This window comes from Phalacrocorax aristotelis, chromosome 6 (assembly GCF_949628215.1).
Source record: "Phalacrocorax aristotelis chromosome 6, bGulAri2.1, whole genome shotgun sequence".
In the NCBI taxonomy this organism is placed as follows: domain Eukaryota; kingdom Metazoa; phylum Chordata; class Aves; order Suliformes; family Phalacrocoracidae; genus Phalacrocorax; species Phalacrocorax aristotelis.
In genome coordinates, this window is record NC_134281.1 from 20973428 (window position 1) to 20993703 (window position 20276).

The 20276-nt window shown below is 53.4% G+C and overlaps 2 protein-coding genes across 5 annotated transcripts in view; one reads left to right on the forward strand and one right to left on the reverse strand.

The window, feature by feature from the left end:
* Nucleotides 1-2: 2 nt before the first annotated feature.
* RNF123 (ring finger protein 123) overlaps nucleotides 3-20276 on the reverse strand; it is a 49870-nt gene continuing 29596 nt past the window's right edge. For all 3 annotated transcript variants that reach the window (XM_075096520.1, XM_075096521.1, XM_075096519.1), the window contains exons 32-39: nucleotides 15640-15779; nucleotides 15252-15440; nucleotides 13528-13603; nucleotides 12530-12614; nucleotides 1357-1499; nucleotides 838-932; nucleotides 629-714; nucleotides 3-515 (exon numbers count right to left, since the gene is read on the reverse strand). In XM_075096520.1, the coding sequence (XP_074952621.1) occupies nucleotides 416-515; nucleotides 629-714; nucleotides 838-932; nucleotides 1357-1499; nucleotides 12530-12614; nucleotides 13528-13603; nucleotides 15252-15440; nucleotides 15640-15779 (914 nt within the window). In that variant the 3' untranslated portion in view covers nucleotides 3-415. The remainder of the gene's footprint in view (nucleotides 516-628; nucleotides 715-837; nucleotides 933-1356; nucleotides 1500-12529; nucleotides 12615-13527; nucleotides 13604-15251; nucleotides 15441-15639; nucleotides 15780-20276) is intronic.
* On the forward strand, nucleotides 3019-5913 carry AMIGO3 (adhesion molecule with Ig like domain 3). Of its 2 annotated transcripts, XM_075096523.1 has the most exons (2): nucleotides 3019-3219; nucleotides 3592-5913. In XM_075096523.1, exons 1-2 carry the CDS (start codon nucleotides 3143-3145, stop codon nucleotides 5003-5005), a joined length of 1491 nt encoding a protein of 496 aa, XP_074952624.1. In that variant the 5' UTR covers nucleotides 3019-3142; the 3' UTR covers nucleotides 5006-5913. The 2 variants fall into 2 exon arrangements, with proteins under 2 accessions (XP_074952624.1, XP_074952623.1); XM_075096522.1 differs by having other exon boundaries at nucleotides 3199-5913.

The window sequence follows — 20276 nt, forward strand, 5'->3', positions numbered from 1 at the left end:
CATAAGGAAGAATAATTTAATGCTGCATTTCATGAAGTCAGCCCCCAGCCAGGAGCAAGTTAACAGCCCGAACGCCCAACCCAGCCCCCTTGCCCTGGTGCCAGGGCTACTGCATGTCCCCAGGGCTGCTGCAGACCTGAAGCCTTAGGCACTCCTCCCTCAGAACAGCTCGTGGGGCAGAGGGGCTGCCATGGCCCAGGTGCTGGGCGAGGGGAACACTGGCCCCAGAACCTGGCATCAGGCCTCTCCCACACCACCCTCGCCCTACCTGCAGCCCCCGCCCCACACTGTGGCCCCATGCTGGGTCCTGGCCCTGCAGACAAGGGCCCCAAGGCCCTTTGCATTTGGGGAGAAGCCAGTGTGTGGTGGGAGGCCACCCTGCTCAGTTGGGGAGCCCATGGTGCGGGTCTGGGTGCTATGAGCTGGCTGGCTTGGTGAAGTCATCCACCCCTGTGATGGTGGCCTTGCAGAAGAAGCAGTCCTTGTTGTTCATCAGGTGCTGGTTGATGCAGGCTCTGGGACAGGAGGAAAGAGGGTGAGCCCCCCCACATGGCATGGGGGAGCCAGCAGATGGCAGTTGCTCGGGGGGGGGGGGCGGGGGGGGGGGTCACGCATGGAAGCTACTCACTTGCACGACTTGTGGGAGCAGGGTCTGAAGATGGCCGAGATGGGGTGTGCATAGCAGATGGGGCACAGGTCTTCCTCGCTGGTGGGCTGGGGGGGCACCAGGCAGTTAGTGGTGACAGCAAAAAATTCCCATGTCCCGGGGCAGCTTTGCCAGGAGTGAGGGCTGCCTCCGAGCACAGGGGCCGGGCTGGAGGGGACGAGGGGACTCACCAGCGTGGTGGCAGCTGCCTGCTTGGACTCCTCACTCAGATGGCTCAGCATCTTGTCCACCTTTGCCAGCTCCTCAGCACTGATGTACTCCATGTCTGTGGGCACAAACTGCGTGTGTGTAGGGTGAACATGACCCTTGAGCTGCCCTAAGGCTGCTGGGTGAGGCATTGGGTTGGGGAGAGGGGATGATGTGTGTGCTGCAGCTGCCATCGGGCACCAGCCAGGACCTGGAGCCTGGGGCTGGGGACAGCAATCCCCATGCTGGGGACAGCAAGCTGGACATTGGGTGCTGTGAGGGGCCAAAACTGCTGCCAGAAGTGGGCAATGAACACAGCCTCAGCCCAAGTACCACTGCTGAAGGACAGCAGGGCAGCCATGGATCCCTGTCCCCAGGGCTAAGAGGGCTGGGACATGTTGCAGGGGACACAGACACTAGCAGCCCTGTCTCTCCCCACCCCCATCACAGCTGTGGCCGGGTGGTGAGCACAGCCCAGCTCCCAGCGCAGTGCTGACACTTACAGGTGTGCAAGGAGAAATGACGCTTGTCTGTGGCCACGGCAGCAGCTGCCAGGGCCGAGGGCTCGGCGTGGCCCAGCAGGTACTGGATGGAGCGCAGCTGGAAGCAGGGGTCCGCCAGCAGTACCGCCGTCGCCCGCTCGGCCCTGCAAAGGGACACCGTCAGGCCTCTGCCCAGCCGGTGCCCCCGCCCGGCACCCCCCCGCCCCCCGGCAGCACTGATCCAGGGAAACATGCTCAAATGCAGCCGAAGGGCAGCAGCCCTCCTCCTCCTCCCCATGCGCAGAGCCTCTGGGGATCGATACAGTGCATTAGCCCTTGCTGAGGCTGCAGCCCTTGTGCACCGGTCCCTGGCAGAGCCTGGGGAGCTGCAGGGCGGCTGAAGCAGCCAGCACCACCCTTGCTTCACGGCACTGCAAGGGTAAAAGGAGACATGCCTCACAGCAGCCTCATGCTGGGGGCTGTGGCCCTCCCCTGCACTAAGAGACTGACTCAAGGTGCCCTCAGGGCAAGTGGCTGCCCCCACAAGGCGCGGGGCGGGGTGGGGTTGGGAAGGGGTGGAGGGGGGTAGAGGGGCAGCGTCGTGGCTCTCCCTGGCTTCAAGCACCAGCAGGGCCAGCTGGGACAGATGAAGGGCACCTTACCCAGCGTCTACATCGGGCATCAGTGCCATGGCCCTTGGCACGGAGCAGAGCTGGCTCTGTGGTTGGCCCTCAGGCAAGCACAGCCATCCCTGTAGCAAGAGGTGAGCAGGGGCAAGGGAGAAGCCCAGCAGTGCTGGCTGGGCCGGGGTGCAGGGGGTTAACAGCCCCTTTGTGCGTGGCAGCCACAGCCACCAAATTAGCTTTTTGCTGCCCTAATGGAAACCAATTCCCCAGCCCAGCTTTGCTTCCCACTATCACACCTGGGCTCTGGGTAATGACATTCCTGTGCGTCCTTGACCCTGTGGCCACCCGCTCCCCGCCAGCAGCCTGTGGTACCCCCTCTGCCACAGGGACCCTGCCAGGATCAGCCAGCCCTGCTCACCCCATGGCTGGAGGTGCGGGGTGGGGGGGCGGTGGGGGTGTCCCTACCAGCTCATGCAGGGGGTGGTGAGGGTGAGAGCAGCAGGACCATGACTGGGTGCTAAGCGGGGGGCGGAGGTATGACAACTGCCATCCCTGCTCCCAGCCTAGGTGCAGGGTTGGACTTGCGGGGCTCCCAGAGGTGATGACGGGGCGGGTTTATTCCAGCATCCTCCCAGAGGCTGGGCAGTCGCTGAGCAGCCTGTGCAGCCACTGAGCAGCCTGTGCAGCTGCCTTACAGATTACAGCTGGTTGAGGTTGCAGTTCTCCAGCGGGAGGGACAGCAGCTGCGCACTGGTAAGGACAGAGGGTCAGCGAAGTGGCCCTGAGCACCCCATGGGACAAGTGCCAGCTGCGCATCAACTTGCCCATTCACAGGACAGCAAGGGAGGGCCACGGCCACCACTGTGGCCACCACTCCCCTCACCGGGACCAATGGGAGCCTGCCTGGCCCACACGTCGCACACCGTCAGCGTGTAAATAGGGGCAGGAGCGGGACCATATTCCTTCAGCGACCCTGGCTCCCTGGGAGATGCCGGCCTTGAGGGAGTTGGACGCCAGCTGGGGGCTCATCAGGGACCGGAGCATAGGGATGTGCCGCAGCAGTACTGAGCCATGAGAAACTTCACGCTCCAGGGACGCACGGCTCTGGGAAGCAGCGAGGCATTCACTGAGCCTGAAACACAGCTCCAAAACGCTGGAGCATCTCAACCCCCTGATGCCAGATGCCAGTTCCTGCCCGCCTTCCCTGCAACCGGGTGCTGGGCAGCCCACGGCCAGCTGGAGCACAGCCAGAACACAGGTATGCAGTAGCCTCCCATGAGACGCGGCAGAGCTGGGTAGGGTGATGCCACCCTGTAACTCTTTTCAAGCCCCACAGCTGGAATTGGGATCCTCCTTTGCACAGTGCAAAGGAGTGTGTGCAGATGCTTGGTAGAGACCCCCCTGCCCCCCCCAAGACAGAACAGGGGGATACCGGGAAGGACTGCAGCATCTTTTCTCTTGCATCTTGTGGAGCCCGGCTGTGCTGCCAGGCTGCACAGAGGCTCCTGCCCAGCACAATGTCCCCATGGGTGCCTGCAGACCCACTCTGGCCACAGGTGGCAAAGTTGCTACTTCTGCTCCAGCTGTGTGCCCACAGCCACGCTCCCCGTGTCTCCCCGCTGCCCCACAGCTGCCCCACTGCCTGCATCTGCACCTCCGACCTGCTGAGCTGTAGTCGGCAGACACTGCGGCACCTACCCCAGGCACTGCCACCTACCACCACCACACTGGACCTCAGCCATAATGCCCTCACCCAGCTCCACGACTACTGGCTGGCTGCCCTCCCGCACCTTGAAGCCCTCCACATCAGCCACAACCAGATTGAGGACCTTTCTCCACAAGCTTTCCACAATGCCTCCTACCTGCGGCACCTTGACATGTCCTCCAACCACCTGCGTGCCATTGAGACGCACTACTTTGATGCACTGGTGAGCTTGGAGGAGCTTCTGCTCTACAACAACCGCATTACACGGGTGGATGAAAATGCCTTCACCAAGCTGAGCAGCCTGCGGAAAGTCTACCTGAGCTGGAACAACCTGACCACCTTCCCCTTCCACTCAGTGCAAGGGCTGGGCAACTACAGCCTCCGCACGCTGGACCTCTCCTCCAACAGCCTGAGCAGCATCCCTGTGGAGGAGCTGGCAGCTCTGCCTGAAAACATCAGGAATGGCTTGTACCTGCACAACAATCCCATCAGGTGCAGCTGCCCACTCTACCTCATGCTCCAGCACTGGAAGCAGCGAGGTTTCAGTTCTGTGAAGGATTTCTTCGAGGAACACACGTGCAAGGTGTCCGACAACGTGCCCCGGTCCCTGATCAAGTTCCTTAAATACAGCCGCATGTTCGAGAACTGCTCGGCAGGCCCTGAAGACATGCACCCTGTGCCCTTTCCCGTAATGGTGGGCCAGACCCTCCTGCTCACCTGCAACACCAGCCTGCCAGCTGCAGCCACCACCTACATGTGGATCTCCCCTCACCATGAGCCCATCAAACACCCAGGGAACAGCAACCGCTCTTTGGAGGTCTACCACAATGGCAGCCTGAAGATTGCGGTGGCCAAGCCCTGGCACTCGGGGGTCTATGTGGCCTTGGCCATCAACAGCCCCCACAATTTCAGTAGGCTGTGTGAAGTCAACGTGTCAGTCCACTACTCCAAGCCCGATGGGGAGGCCTTCAGCACTGGCCTCACGACCCTGCTGGGGTGCATCGTGAGCCTGCTGCTCGTGCTCATTTACTTATACCTCACACCCTGCCACTGCCTGAGTTGCTGCAAGAAGCCGGCTCCTCTCAGCCCTCCGCCGGAGCGCAGTGCCCAGTCCTCCATCCTCAGTGCCACTCCCCCCGCCACTGATGGGCCAAACCGCAAAGTCAGTGCCAATAAACATGTGGTCTTCCTTGAGCCTGTCAGGGAGACGCAAAACGGCAAGATCCGCCTGGCCCTCAGTGAGGACTTCCCTGATGCCAAGCACTCCAAGGTCCTGCAGCTCAAATCGGACTCGGAGTCCATCAGCTCTGTCTTTTCGGACACCCCCATCGTGTCATAGCAGAGCAGGAGGGAGGGAGCTGAGAGGAGAGCCAGGGCCTTCTGAGAGCTGTTCTCCTCCATCACTGCTAGAAGCAGGATTATCAGGCACCCTGAAATCCCAGCTTGACTGCAACCTGTGAGGGTGATTAGCATCACCTGCAGCTGCTTCAGCCATGAGCCCCTGGATTTTGGGCCAGTGGCATGCTGGCGCCCAGCAAGAGCTCCTCGTGCAAGCCACTGGCAACAGCCTCATTTGCACAAGGGTATTGCTAACAAACCCAGCACACCTGAGAAACCCCCACTTCATTCGGGCAGACAAACTCCCTAATGGTGACACTGGGGCCGGCATACTGCCACACCCCTAGGCATGCGAGACCAAACCTGGCACCACCACCATGGAACCCCAGGCCAAGGAATAGCTGTGATGAGTGGGCACTGTCCTTATTCATGCCGTGGCTCCTGGGGATGGCCACTATCCTCTCTCAGCCTGTGCCAGTCCCCATCGGCATGCTGTGTCTGGGAGCCGGGGGAACATGATCCCATCGCAAAGAGGGGTATGTGCCCCCTCCCTGAATGTGGCCACGCAGGAGGGATGGAACTCAGCACCTGACCTGCCATGCAGCCAAGCAAATGTTACAAGCTTTTGCCTCCCAATAAGCTGTAAATAGTCAAGGCAGGATTAGGTGATGCGATACAGTGCCCCAGCCAGCATTGCTCAGCGCTCCCCATGCTACCAAGGACGATGAGGTCTCAGATGCACCACCCTCCTTTGCTGCTTCCCCTTGAGGTGGACAAACACGCTGCTAAAGCACAGCTATTTAGGCAGTAATCTAATAAGCCTATTGATAAATGTGAGTAATCCTCTCCTCTCTTGGGTTGTAATTCTCTAGTTACATTGGAATAAAAATGCCTATTTTTTTAAGCTCACGCTAGGCTGAGTCTCTCCTTGCCCTTGCAGGGCAGCATCGTGGAGTTGCCCTGCACCTCAGAGGTGCAGAGGCAGAAGTCTGGGGGACTGGGGGAGTCCTGAATTCCCACTGGCCTAGCACACAGAGCCAGGCAATTTGCACCAGGCTCACAGCCTCTGCTCCCATCAAACAGCATTAGGTTGGCCTGGGTGAGGGGGTTAAATGTGCTGAGATGCAGCTGGTGGCCTGGGGATGGTGCAAGAGGAGTATCCAGTGGCTTGTCCCCAGGAGGGCAGGTCTCCAGTGATATGAGGGGCCACCCCGCAGGCAGGAGTGCAGCTCAGACACAACCCAAAAATGGGCACCAGGACCCTTCGCAAACCTTCCCCTAAACTTGCAGCCCACCATGGCCATCTACCCCTGCCCTAAGAGCTGCTGGCAGCCCTGTGGCTGGTGGGAGGGGAAGGTCCCTGCGACATCTGCACACATGTAGTGTCTGTCCTTCAACTTTTTCAGCCAGGAAACAAGCAGCTTTTTTCCCAGCAAAAAGACAACCATGCCCAAAGCACTTGTCAGAAACCCCTCATCCATCCAAGGAGGGAGAGTATTTGGGAGAGCAGCTATTCTGAGACAGCTGCCCAGCACCTCTCCTGACACTGACTTTCCATGCAGCTTCATGTTATATGTGCCCTGCTGCCACATGCCCCACGGCCACTGCTCAGCAGCTGGAGAAGGTGATGGAATGCAGAGCGACAGGCCCTGCTGGCCTGCATCCTCGCTTCCTGCATGCCCACCACTGCTGGCCCTGTCGCCTTGCGTTAGAACAGCACTCCTGATGAGCCCATTTCCATTGAGAAATGTAATGGATGGTCCCTGAGGAATACACTGTCCTCTCTCGGCAGCCATCTCCACCATTACAGCCCCAACTCACTGCCAAACCAGCCTCCCGCTCCTTGACTCCACAGTGTAAAGTAATGGGTCAGCACAAAGCAGGGCATCCCTGACACGCAGGGACCTGTGCCTGTGCATGTGGGGATGAAGGACTAGCTTTGGGGACCAGCCTCTAATGCTGACTCCTGCCTCCCCTGGCACTTCATATCTCAGCCTGCGCAACGCGGGCATGTAAATGCCAGTCCTGCCACCAGGGTTGGACACACGATGTACATGGTTGGATCTGGATCCTTTCCTTATGATACTCACGGTTCTCCAAAGAGCTTGAAGGAGCAAAGCCTGGTGCTGGCCAGCATGGTGCTTGCTCCTGCCACCCAGCATGTGCCTGATAGCCCCAAGGGGATGGAGATCCCAGCTTGTAAAACTGTAAGATCAGTAAGGTCAGACTCCTTTTTTAACTATGAAGCCTAGGTCTGAGCTAGTCATTCCCCTGTGCTCTGGCTCACACTCACCCTGATACCCTACATACTGCAAGACTCATGCACCACTCATTTTCTGAGTTTTTAGGGCAAGGTAGCAAGGACTCCTTGAGACTGAGTGGTCCATGAAATGTCTACTCCTGCACCTCCTTCCACCACAGCTTGCTCATCAATACATGTTGAAGGAGTGTTAGTGTTTAAGTGATCAGTAATCACAGTGTTCTACAGGACTGCGGAGAACAACCATGTCCAGTGGGGACCATCATGTTACCAGCAGGGCTTGAGCATGCAGGTGGGTGGGAGCAGGCTGAGTTTAGTAACCAGCAGAACTGGAGTCTCTTGTGACTTTTCCAGTGGAGGTGATCCTAAAACCATCCAGCAATTGAACAGAGTCTGCTCAGCCTGCCTCCCCCACCTGGCCTTGTGTCTCCTCACCTTCCTGCTCACCAACATGTTACTTCTACCCAGGGAACCTCTCTACCTCCTCCCAGTCCATCCCTCTGCAGCCATCTGTACTGTGCAAAGAAGAGTGCAGAGATCCAGCCAGAATTGCCCCAACATCACACCAGCCCAGTGCCACTCTTCCTGGTAGGTCCTGCTGGCTTGTGCTCAACATCCCACTGGCACAGCATGGTTGCTTCTTGCCCAGGATCCCCATCCTGTGCTCTGTGGGCTGGTAGGCACCATGTTTCTGGTGACCACAGTGCTCTTCCCTCTGTCCTCTCCATCTTTTGAGCAGAAGTCCCTCAGAGATGCACCATGAAAGTTGCTTAGGTCTCTTCTATATAGTTGTGCCGAAGACAATTTCGTTGGCTCTGTGCATGTGTTCTAACCTTCCAGACTCACACTGAGGGCATCAGTGGCAGGCAGAGCTGGGGAATGTGCTGCCTGGCCTTACTCCCCTTGCCTCTCAGTGGATGGTGTCCACAGGGCATGGGGAATCCCAAGCAGCAGAGCAGTGGCCAAGCCCCAGCACAACAAAGCTCATCTCCACTCTGGGATGGTCACTCGCTTTCCACAAAGCCTTTTCCAATCTATATACCCAGACCCAATTACAACGTGCCCTCGCACGCAGGGGACCAACAGCCTCACCGTTGGGCCTTGCTGCTTCTCCTGCTGCTTGCTCTCGCCAGGATCCTTACACAAGCTCTGGCCAATGCTGCTCCATTAGCTCACTCCAAAGGAGGCTTAATAGAAAACCTGCTCAATTATTTAGCGGACAAATGGGGGGGATGATACTGGCTGAAGGCAGCCAGGGTCTCTGGCACAGACCCAATGATTCAGCCCAACTCCTGGCTCAGCCTGTCAGGTCCTGCCCTCCATCTCCTCCCTGCAAAACAAAGGCTCAGTCATCAGAGCCTAGCAAACAGGCAGCACACAGGCATCCCTGCCTCCTCGGACCTGCCAGGCGCTGAGACTTCCCCCAACAAAGGTGCTGCCCAGCTGCTGTCAGACCTGAGGAATCGGAGGGGGCAACAAGTTAGGAGGCCTGAGCAGTCCCAAAACAACATTGCAGAGGCCAAAATAGTTTTAAAACAAGGAGCTGTCGCCTGTTGGTGAGACAGCCTGTCCCCCAGCACCAGGCTGCCATGCTCTCACCTGCTGATGAGGTTTAGGTCTCTCCCAGCAAGCCCTTGAGGACAGGCAGCTGCTCTGCTGGGAAACACAGGTCTTGTTGTGGGAACTAGAAGAGCCTCTGCTGAGGGACCCCAGATCAAGCTAGCAGCCTCCCCATCTGTGCCCTGCACTAATGCTCCTCTGCCCGTTTGCAAGGGTTGTTACATCCTGTGAGGGAGACGAGCCACTCTGGTTATCAGTGTAAGGTTTTCCTTTCCACCCTCCAGCCCCAGCAAGCATTTGGGAGTTGCAGTAAATGACCCATGGAGGCTTTACAAAGATCAGGAAGCCCAGATGAGGTGGGCACTGAAACTTTGGTTCACCACAAGCAGCACCAGCTGTCCTGCTGGACCTGATGAGGAAATATATTTTTTCTCTTAAAGAAGCACAGCCAGCTCCATCCAGGGACTAAGGCATATGATGTATCAACTGTCTCATCACATCCCAGCCTGGGCAATGTTCCCTTTCCTTGTACTTAATGGTTCTGTTTGGTGCCAGTAGGCCGTAGCAAGAGGATTTGATGCCTGGCTGAGTGTCCTGTGCTGGGCAAGGAGCAGCCAAGGCATCTGACTGCATCCTGATAATGTGGCTGGATGAGTCGGCAGGATGCTGGCTCTCCTTACTCCCACCCTTCCCTGCTGGAATGTTTTGGCCCCCTAAATGGGAACTCACTCCTCCAACCCCAGACAAACCTGTCTGTCTGTCCTCTCTGTCCCAGGGAAAAGCTTGCAGTACCTTCCAATCAAGTGCCTGGCACAGCGTTGGCTCACTGGGTTAGAGCAACCAGAGAAACCACAGCCAACCAAGGAAGTCACCAAGGGTCCTGTCCCTCGTCCTTATCTTCTGGGGCAGAACCTTCTTGCAGGGAAGCAGTCAGGGCAACAGCTAGTGTCCCAGGCAATTCCCACACAGAATTTCCTCCATGCAAATGTTGGTTGGATAATCTCTCTCTGTTAATGATTTCTGGCAATCTGGGAGTTGCCAAATGGGACCTGGAAGAGAGCTCTACCTGCTTCCAGCACTGCCCAGGCAGAGTGCTTCCAAGGAAAGAAAAAAGCCTGTCTTGTTATCCTGCTTGCTACACCAAGAGGAATAGAAAAAGAAAAAAGGAAAAAGGAAAAGTGTATCCTCTTCAGCTCATATAAAACGAGTCTGCTCTGGAGAGCTTGGTTACATATGGGATCCTTTAAATCTCTTCAGTTACCTCCTGCAGCAACACAACCTATGGCAATCATCTCCCATGGGAGTGTACAGACCCAAGGAATGTTTGAATTCTTCTTTTCCATTCCATGGACCATCCTCTTACTCATGCACTTGGAGATGGATGCTTCCCATTGCCCTGCTCTAGGCCAGCCACTGTTGACCTGTACCATCTCCCTTGTTTTTGGGCAGCTGTGTGAAGGAGATTCCTATGGGGCTCTGCTCACCCCAGCTGCACCTCCCGGTCCTACAGCATCCTGCGGTGACGGTGACAAGAGACTTGCACACAGGATCAAACTATGACTGAACCCTCGAGGAATGAAAAAGCAGCAGAAAAGCCCCACGTTTCTTCTCATAGCTGCTGGTTTTCTCCATCCCATTCCTGTTTTTGAACATGCCTGCATGGAGTAGAACCACCCCATAAGCTGGGTACAGTACTCACACTCTGGTCCTCAACTCAGAGTGCTGCAAAGATGGTGGGTGGCTCAGTTTTCCCTTCAATGTGGGGTATTCCACCTGCGGTGATGCTGATCTCTACCATCAGGCTGCCCACCCCCTCTGCTTGCCTAGTGGTAGAGGGTCTCCAAGCCACTCAGCCTTGGTACTCCTGTCTTGACTGACCACAATGACTCCCCTGCAATGTTTGCCTGCATTATATAGATCAGTGACACATCAAACCTCAGGTTTATTGCAGGGCTTTGCAAAATCACATAGAAGCATTTTGTTTTATTGACATTTTCCCCTAGGCTTCCTCCTGTTTCACCTTGTAATCCTCCTGCTCAGCTACGTCCACCGTAAGGACATGATGCTTTGCCTACATCATTCCCATTTCGTATTTGTTTCTGCTTTCCAGTACCCAAGAAGGTGACTGCAAAGCCCATGATGATCAGAGACTTGCCACTTCCTAACCACACACCACAGGATACATCACCTCTGGCTTGCAACTGTGCAGCCTGCTGCTGCCCAAAGTGTGGAGGATGCTTTTGGCAGACAGAGGACAGTGCTGCTGGGTGATGTACAGACCCTTTGACACTGGCTGCCCAGGTTTCCCTAACCTGAAGCATAACTAGCTTTTCAGGTAAAGAAGAGACAGTCTGGAAGCTTTTGTTTCCCTAGGACTCCCTGCAGCCTGGGAAGGATGTGATTTTCATCAGACTACCATCTTCACAGCACTCTTCAGAATCTGCTGAACTGAGGGCCAGAGAAAGACCTTTATCTGTTCCCTTCTTTGATTCTACAAGCAACCTGGTCTGGGACAGATGTTCAAGGGACAGGGAGCCAAGGACGGACTTCTCATCCTGCCTGGCATGCAGGGAACTGCTTTATCACCTCCCCACTTCCCTCCAGGAAGAAGTGTCTAGTTGTGGCGTCAAATTAATGATGTTTGCCCTTTCCACAGAGCAGGATTCTGGGGCAGAGCAAAATCCACCCCATTCACAGTCCAGAAAGACAACTGATCAATGACCTTGTGCTAAGCTCTTGGCACTGTCACTCTGTGAGACTGGTACAGCAGCCACAGGAGGCAGGATATAATTAGATATATTTGTGTACGTCTTTGAGTCCTTGAGAAGCTGAAAGACTGGCTGCAGGGCTGAGCTACTTGGCCAGATGGGGCTCCACCCTCTGCTAAACCGGAGACTATCATGTTCTCCAAATGCGAAAACAAGCAGGATTTGCAGTGCAGACAGAAAAGCCCCATATCCTACAGCATCCTACAGGGCACTGTGGCCAGGCAAGAAACCTACAAATGACCCTGGGAGAGAGAGCAAAGGCAGGGCTGCAGAGGATATCAGCATGAGTGTATTTTCAGGACTTGATAAAAGCAGGCACAGGCACACATAAACCACTAGGTGGGCTGTGGCTTTGACCAGCCATATCATTCCCCCAGTGCTGTCTCTCTGAATAGCTGGCTACCGTAATGATGAGAAGATTTCCTTCATCTGAAAATTGGCACCACATAAGTGCCTGGTATTTTGAGGTATTTTGATGCCTCCCCAAGATGTGTCCAGAGTGAAGGAGCTTTAATGAACTTCCTTGTGTTCATTGCTGTGTGTCACAGCACTTGCCCTGCATCACCGCATCAGCGCAACTCTTTTACATGCAGCGCTTACAACCTCTGACAGCAGCTATCCTACTGCATGGAGCACTAGATGCCGTCCCGGGCAGGAAGGTGCACATGTGCTGTCGGTACAGCACCTCATAGCTACCTCTCATGAGGGCTTTCCTGCACCACAGGAAGGAATTTTGCACCCAGCAGTAGCGCTGGGATGCAGGTGCCGCAGCGACATGCAGCTCTTTGACCTGCTCCATGCACATCTGCCTCACCTCACTTTGGTCCCCTTGCACCCACATCATTCCTGCAACACCTCCCATAGCACTGACTACTGCAGCACCCAAAGCAATGCCACATGCAGCAAGTCTGTGCTTCGGAAGGCAAAAGCCACTCACCCCTGAACATCAGTGTCCACAAGCAGCTGGACCAGTATCCCTGTCACGGCCACAAGGATTGGGTAATGGTCCACACTCTCCAGCCCTATAGAAGCAAAAAAAGAAAGACAGAAATGCTGCCATCGCATGACAGGCAGAGCAGGGCTGCACCGCTACCTCCAGATTTGGTGGCAGAGCAGTCCAGGAGGTGTAGGGACCATGACTTGGGCTCTCCAGTGGGGCCACGGGTTTCGCTGAGGACAGAGGAATCTTCCCCACTAATGTGAACCCCAGACCCAGGCACTGCCCTCATGGTGCAGCACCCCTGCCTCTTCCAAGCCTAAAGAGGTGGTGGTCTATGCTCTCCTAAGCAGGCAGGAAAATCCAGCGGCTCTGGGAAATACAGGATGCCCATAACACAGCACCTGGAGCCAGCCTCTGGTAACAGGTACATTTGAGCTGCCCACAGTCACCTCCACTAGGAAGAGGGTTGATATTGGTGAGAACAGCTTCCACAGCAATTCAGTGCACCCTTTACTCGATGCAGAGCACAGCAACCAAGTCTGCTACATAAACTGCAATCTGTCTAGGGCTTTGAGCCTTTCGGACAGCTCCCACCTAACCTGTGTCACATCAGTGTCTAGCAAGGCAACCCCCCCCTGCTCAAGCAGAGCACGGCTGCCACTTCCACCACAGACAGCCAGACCCAAGCATCAGCTGCCTCATGAGGACAGAGATCCTGGAGGGAATGGGAGCCACTGGGCAGACAGACGCTAAGGGCGTAGGAAGAGCAGCAAAGCTCAGGTCTGCCTGGAGGATTTATATGTCTTCTGAAGACAGCAGTCCTGTGGCAGTCCACAGCACCAGACTGGCTTCCCAACCAAGGATGTGGCAGGCCTGAGTTCTGATCCCATTCACCTCTGCACTGACCTTCAGTACAAGCCATCCCCCACTTCCCAAGAGCACGCCTCCAGCATGTTTTCAATGGAGAGGGAGAGAGAGTTAATGTATGGACTCACCTGGCAGACGGAGGTTGACCACTCTGTCAAACAAGTTCCTTTCAGCTGTCACACGGTTCAACACCTGGTTCAAGAGCTGTATAGGGAAAAGCAGAAAAGGTTTGTATTTTCTGAATGGGCCTTCCTGTGAGCAGCATCCAAAGGGCATGTTTTGGGCCAGCATGTCCTTATAGATTGGTCTTGGTGCCTGGGAGCTGGTGGATGTACAGAGGAGGCTTGCAGCACAGTCCTTGCTTGGCCCTGGTAGAGGGAGGTGACAACACACCACAGTGGTTGTACCAGACCCAAACCTCCAGGGAAGAGTGTGTCTGAGGTAAAGACACCTGAATCTCAGCATCTTCCACCGAAATTTGAATCCCACCTACAGATGCTAAGCTATGTCTGTGGATAAAAGCTCTTTGCAACCAGAAGTTACAGTCCCTAGTACAGCCACAGCCTTTGAAGAGTAAGCTGGCAGCTGCTGCTGGACAAAAGTGGTGTCAGCGGGGTGAAGCACAGTCCAGGTCCTACCCTGCCTGGAGCTGGCAGCAGGAAAAACCTACCAGCCCTGGAGCATGGGATGAGTGCAGAGGGCAATTTACTTCTCTGCCTGACAGAGCATCACCAGAGGCAGAAACTTCTGCCTATGACCAGCACAGAAGGAATCAACTGTAAAGACACTTAATAAGCCACCATTAGCTTTCACACAAACCCCCACTGGGATGAGCAGGGACCACTCCAGGCTTGACACAACTGCTGCAAGCTGTGCACCAGCTCTCAGGTGCAACATCCCTCTTCCTGTCACCCTCATGCACGAAAAGCATAACTCTGCACCCCACTGTGGGCATGTTCAGCGGTGGGGCAGTTTCATGCCAGCACCAAGGTGGTCAGACGGATGCTGCAGCACCCTGCTCTGCTGCCTATTCCACAGCTTGCCTAAACCATCTCCTAAGGGCCCCTTACTTTCCTCCTCACACAGGGAAAATCCCAGGATCCCAGACTGAGCACTTCCCTCAGGACTGCTGTACTAGACCCCACTGTGTCTAGCTTTGCCTCATCTGCTTAGAGTCCTGAGCCTCAAATCCTTGGAGCAACACAACCCTTGCGGTATAGGTAAGGTGTATATGACTGTTCTCCACCAGGCTAGCTGTACAAGAACAGCTGCATGCCCTCAGGGCTTTCCAGGGTTGCTCATGCTTTAGAATAGAAACTAATTTACTGGAGCCTAAGGGGTGTTGTGGATTGGAATGGGGCTGTTCCAGTCACCCCAGCAGAGAAGTGGAGACATTTGGTACCATACTCTAGGACTGAGGGACAAAGGACCAAGATGCCTGCCCAAACACTGGGGCATGTTCCATGTGAAGCTAGCTATACTCTCTACAGCTCTTCCTAAGATGTACCACATGTCCTCTCTAGATTTCACAGCACTGCTTGTCACAGGAGTGTTCAGCATTTACTGGGTTGAAGAAACTGGCCATAGCCCCTCTGAAGGAAGATTTGAAGGGGCTGTCAACTTCCCTCCTGGCAGAGGTAAAAAGCAGCTGTGGCCAGCTGCAAAGGAGGGGAACTGTTGACATGTAGCAATTTTAGGGAGCACCACTTGTTCTGCAGCAGCTAGGTTTGCCTGTCTTTAAGCACTACAGTGTTTGCAGCAGGAGATCCCAGTTCATAGCATATCTGGAGTGAGGGCAGAGAGCCCCCCATGCTCCTTCAGAGGACACTTCACATCTCAAAAAAGATGATACCTGGGCAAGCCTCCGAAGCAGCAGTTCTGACGATGGGCGATTCCAGTCGAGAAAGATCTCTGGTGCGAGTGTGACAGTCATTTCCAGTACCCTGAGCAAGCTCACTGACAGGTCAAAGCAGGTGGCGCACACCTTCAGTTGGCGGCTGTCCACAAAATTCCTCTCCAAGCGCTCTGCTGCCTGCTGGATCTGCCAAGAAAGGGAGACAGCTTAACAAGGTGCCCCCTTCCAAAAGGAGGACTGTGATCCCCAGTCCAGCTCAGCTCCCAAGCATGCCAAGGAATCGCTGCACTCCTCAACGCCAGGAATTGCGTCTTGAACCTTAGTGTGTGCAGGACACAGGCACCCATCAAGTGCCGGACCCTGCAGCCCCAGGTGGCATACTCACCTCCTGAATCATGCCGATGAACTCAGAGAAAGCCCAGTTCAGCTGGTTGAGGACACTGTTGAGGAAGCTGGGGGCCAGGTCGCGGTCGCTACGGAGCAGGTCCGCCATGTGCCGCTGCAGCAAGGTGGAGGGACATGGCTCTGAAACCAGACAGCAATAGCTTCAGTGGCCTGGTCCCAGAGCAGCTGTGGGTGTGGGGGAAGCACTATTACGAGCAGAGATCCTCCAAGCACTTTTTTGCAATGCCAGCCTGAATTAACCAGGGAAGAGCCATGTGTGCTCATTGCTGCCCACACACATGGGAGAGCTGCCCTGCAGCTTAGCATCCCTCCTGCTCGGCTCTGCACAGGCCCATGGTCAGCTCAGCATTAACTGCTCCTCATAGCAGTGGGGCAGATGCCTGGAGCCAGCATGGCCACCCCTGGCCACCCACAAGTACTTTCCTAGCCCTTGGCTACAAGTGGCTCAGGGACTGCCCAAGCCAGGCATCCTTTTTATGTATTTAGTGATCCTCAGTGGATTTCTTGCCCAGTGTCCCCTGAAACTATGTAAGCCTTTAGTGCTGAATGTGTCCTGGAGCAACATTTCACAGCTAAAGTGTGTGTAGCAGAATTCAGATTTGAGCTTGGCTCCTTATTGCCTTATTTGATAATATTTATTCTTTGCAGCCCCCTTCTTCTGGTGCGAGAGACAGAGAGATGCTGCTCTGCAGCCACTTTCTCCAGCTAGCCATGATTTCAGACCTTTATGATAGTCTTTCAAATGGGAACAGCCCCAGCCTGTGCCGTTTCTCATATGGAAACTGTCACATCTTTGTCCCCTTTGCCATCCCTCCTTGAGCCTTGCTGGTTCTCCCAGATTTACTTTGGAGAGGTGGAAACAGAAGTACACGCAGGATCCAAACCACAAGCGTGTGGCAGATTTGCCCAAAGGCACAATGTGGTTTTGTTTTTATTCTGGTTTCCTCTTCTCATAATTGCCATAGTGTAAGTTGTTCCTTTGACTGGGCATCAAGCTGATATTTTCAAAAGATTACAATAGGATGACAGTTCAAGGATAACCCTTGTGTAAGAATTACAGTTCAAGATCCTCAGGAACTTGGTGGTCGCAAGGCATAAGCGAAGAAGCCCAGAACTGGAGCCCACCTCATTGTCTTCTGTAAGTGACGGACAATGGGGCACAGCACACCCTTATCAAATTTGCAGATCATGCTAAAGGAGGGGCTTTGTCTGATGTGCTAGAGGCACACTGAGAAACTTGAGGACGGGGACAAAAAGCCCTGAACATATTCAACAAGGAGAAGATTCTGCATCTGGGAAAGAATGATCCCAAATATCAGTCCTGGGTGGGAAACAATGGTCTGGGCAACATTAAAGGGGTTTTGTAGGATACCAGCTTGAACAGAGGACAGGTGAGGGCTCTTGCTACAAGTAAGAAGTGGGTGATGGTAGGGGGATGTGCTCAGCAGATCAAAGGGAGGTGTCACCCCTCAGCTTGGCCCTGGGGACATCACACCTGAAATACTGCGGCTCTTTTCTCAGAACAGTGCATAGACAGGTCCCAGGGAGCCCACCCTGCAATCTTGTCTCTAAGGCTTTTGCTCAGCTCGCAAGCCCACTGATTTTTAATCACATTTTCCCTTCATGTTCACACCCTACACCTGGTGATGCTGAATTTCATCTACATTTTCTCTCCCAGCCATTCAGAATTGGAAGGTCCTTTCGTAGGGTTAAGTTTTTTGTGTATTCTTTTCCCCAGCCTCCCTTCAATGTGTAAAAAGTGCCTTTTTTTAAAACAACTGACATATTAGCTCCCTTCCAGCCTTCAAGTACAGAAGTAGTTCTAGGCAAGGATCACTGCTCCTTGCGGATGAGCTCTACGGGTTGTCCTGTTGGTCTGTTGCCAAAGCCTCTTTTACCAACATTTCAAGTCAGGACAGATCTCAAAAATGAATTGCCCAGCCAAAGTCTACCTCATTTGAAGGCAGCTTTGGCTTTTTGAAGGATGCTCTTATGCTTGTAATAACTGACTTTATCCTGATTTTTAGCCAATGACTATTTCCTCATGGTCTTTTTCCAATAAGTGGTGTGAATTTGCTCCAAACCTCCAATACTAGGTTCTTAAATGCTTTCCCTTCTGCTGGCAAAGACTGTGCCAGCCTATAAAAGCATTAAACAGTGGTGCCTCTTGTCAAACTTCTCCACAGTTATGTAGGGTTTTTTTAAGGTTTTAAGCTGACACCTGGAAACAGTGGACTTCCTTGGCTTTTGTTGCTCCCAAGAGAATTCTGAATCTAAAGATGCTGCAATCACTGCTACTCTTTGAAAGCAACATAAGGAACCAGCCCTGGAATACAGCAATGAGTCCCTTGCATGAGTTCTCAGATGAGGTTCTCCATGGGGCAATCATTAGCTGTATCCAGAAACCTAGCCCTAGTCCTGTGTTCATCTTCATTTGCAAGATGTTCACCTTTGCTTAGGCATTTCCACCCTCTTCCTTCTTGTCTCAGTTACGACTGCCCTCCTGGATAACAACACAGCCCTTATGTGTGCCATTTCAGACAGGGATGTCACTTCACAGGGAATCTGTGGATACTCACCAATTTGGTTACTTTCTTGACCTTGGCAATAGTATGTCATTAGCGTTTCTAAAACTTTTAACTCCCTACTACAAAAGCCACTCAATCTTGGCTTAGCCTTCATTATGGCAGATAAAGATCAGTGATTGGAACAGAAATTGGTGGTCTTCCAAGGCCAGAAATTATGACCTCAATACATTTAATATGCACAACACAGCGTGGCCTCAACCAGTTATAGATATATCTGATGTTTCCACAACAGAAACTTCCCTGCAAAAATATAAGGCAAAATAGCCAGAGGGAAAAAAATCTAGGTGGGGGGAAATAGTGAATAAAACCACAGAGTTCTTTAAGAAGATTATTAGGCAGCCAGAAAGCCCCAGTGCTACAGCAAGCACTTGGGTTAAAAGGTTTACTGAGACCAGGATGAGGCAAAGACATCAGTAAAAATGTAAGAGGTAAAGTAAACATTATCAAACATAGCCAGCAGTTGATGAAAACAAGGAGAAAAAGGGTAACAGAAGATGACATAAAAGAAACATCCACAACTAATCACGCTACATGCAAGGTTTCTTCAACTATAGGGAAAAAATCTAGCAGAATTATTTAAAAAAAGTACTAATGGGAGAAATTGTAACAGTAGCAGAAGCCCATTAATAGATAGAGTTAAAAATTAATAAAGCAGACAAAGTGGAAGCCTTCAAGAAGTGACTACTAGATAACTGTAAAGAAGCAGGGTCATGTGCTTTCATCACAGGAAGATAATTATGTCCTTTATCGTTTGCCAGTGACCCAGGAAGATTTATAACAGGGCTATTTGTGAAACTTCTTGGTCAGTAGCCCAAGGGGGGCTCTGGATGCTGCAGCATTTACAGTAGAGCTGGGAGCACAGAGGAGGAAAGTCCAAAATGGACCAGATTCAGAAGCAAAGCAGTTCCACCCAACACTAAGTTTTCGAAAGGATTCAGATATAAATGTGACACAGCTGCCTCTCAGTTGCTGTGTCTGTTTCACCAGTGTTTCAACACCTCTGGTGTTTCATCAGTCCAAGAGGTAAGCTGGGCATGCAGTGATCCACGTCACTGGTAAACTGCACCTGTTCAAAGATGTATTTTGAGAGGACCAAAGAGAACATTGCAGGGTGAGGCAGAAGGAAAGCAAGCTGCATTCAGGGCATGAAATATCAATAAGGTTGAGTGCAAGGCATCAGGATGCCCCAGCACGTGCCTGGGACTCACACATGCTGCCAGAGCAATGCGCTGGCAAACAGGCTAATGCACGGTTTGGCTCTGTGACCAGCAGATCAAGGAGGCGTTCTAGCCAGCATGGCACTGGCAACTCTGGGGCTGCTAAAAGCATGGAAAGGGTGAACACCAGGGCTCACAGAAAAGCAAAACCCATTCCTGAATAAGACACAGAGATTGCACTTTCTTTTCACTGGTAAAAAGGACCAAGAAGTGAGTTTACCCTGGTACACAAGCACTTCTGAAGAACAAAATGTTGTAATGCATGGAGTTTAAATCAGCAGAGGAAAGTGGAGCAGCAGCAGTGAAGACAGATGATGAGGTTAGGTACATTCCTATCAGGAAAAAGTGATGGATTTATTTCTATGGGTGAAGAACCACCATCAGAAGGGCTTGGATGGTTCAACTGCCACCAGCTGATGCTTTTGCTGTTGTCAGATGGAGACAGGATTTCTTCCTGAAAGACCTCTTTAGCTTAGGCAATTTGCTGGACTTGGGAAGGAGATGCAAGTGAATTCTCTGTCCCACATTGCACAACAGCTTAGCTAGATAATCTCATGGTTTCACCAACCTACCCTTCCACTGCTTGATGGATGGCGTGGGCAGAAGGCCTGGGGCAGAGGAGCCCTCTGCTGCAACCTGAAGCCACTCTGCCGCTCAGTAAAAGCAAGACAGGCTGGGCCTGGCACAGGGCCACTGCTGCTGCTCACCGTGTGCATGCCTTAACAGCACGCAGCCTTACCTACAAGCCATGACAAAAGCAAAACCAAGTTCCTGCAGCAGCTGCCGACCAGAACTGCCTCTCCCTCTGAAGA

Bases quoted from the DNA above. Each gene is read 5' to 3' on its own strand.
- AMIGO3 (XM_075096522.1), top strand. From the start codon at position 3,344: ATGCTTGGTAGAGACCCCCCTGCCCCCCCCAAGACAGAACAGGGGGAT.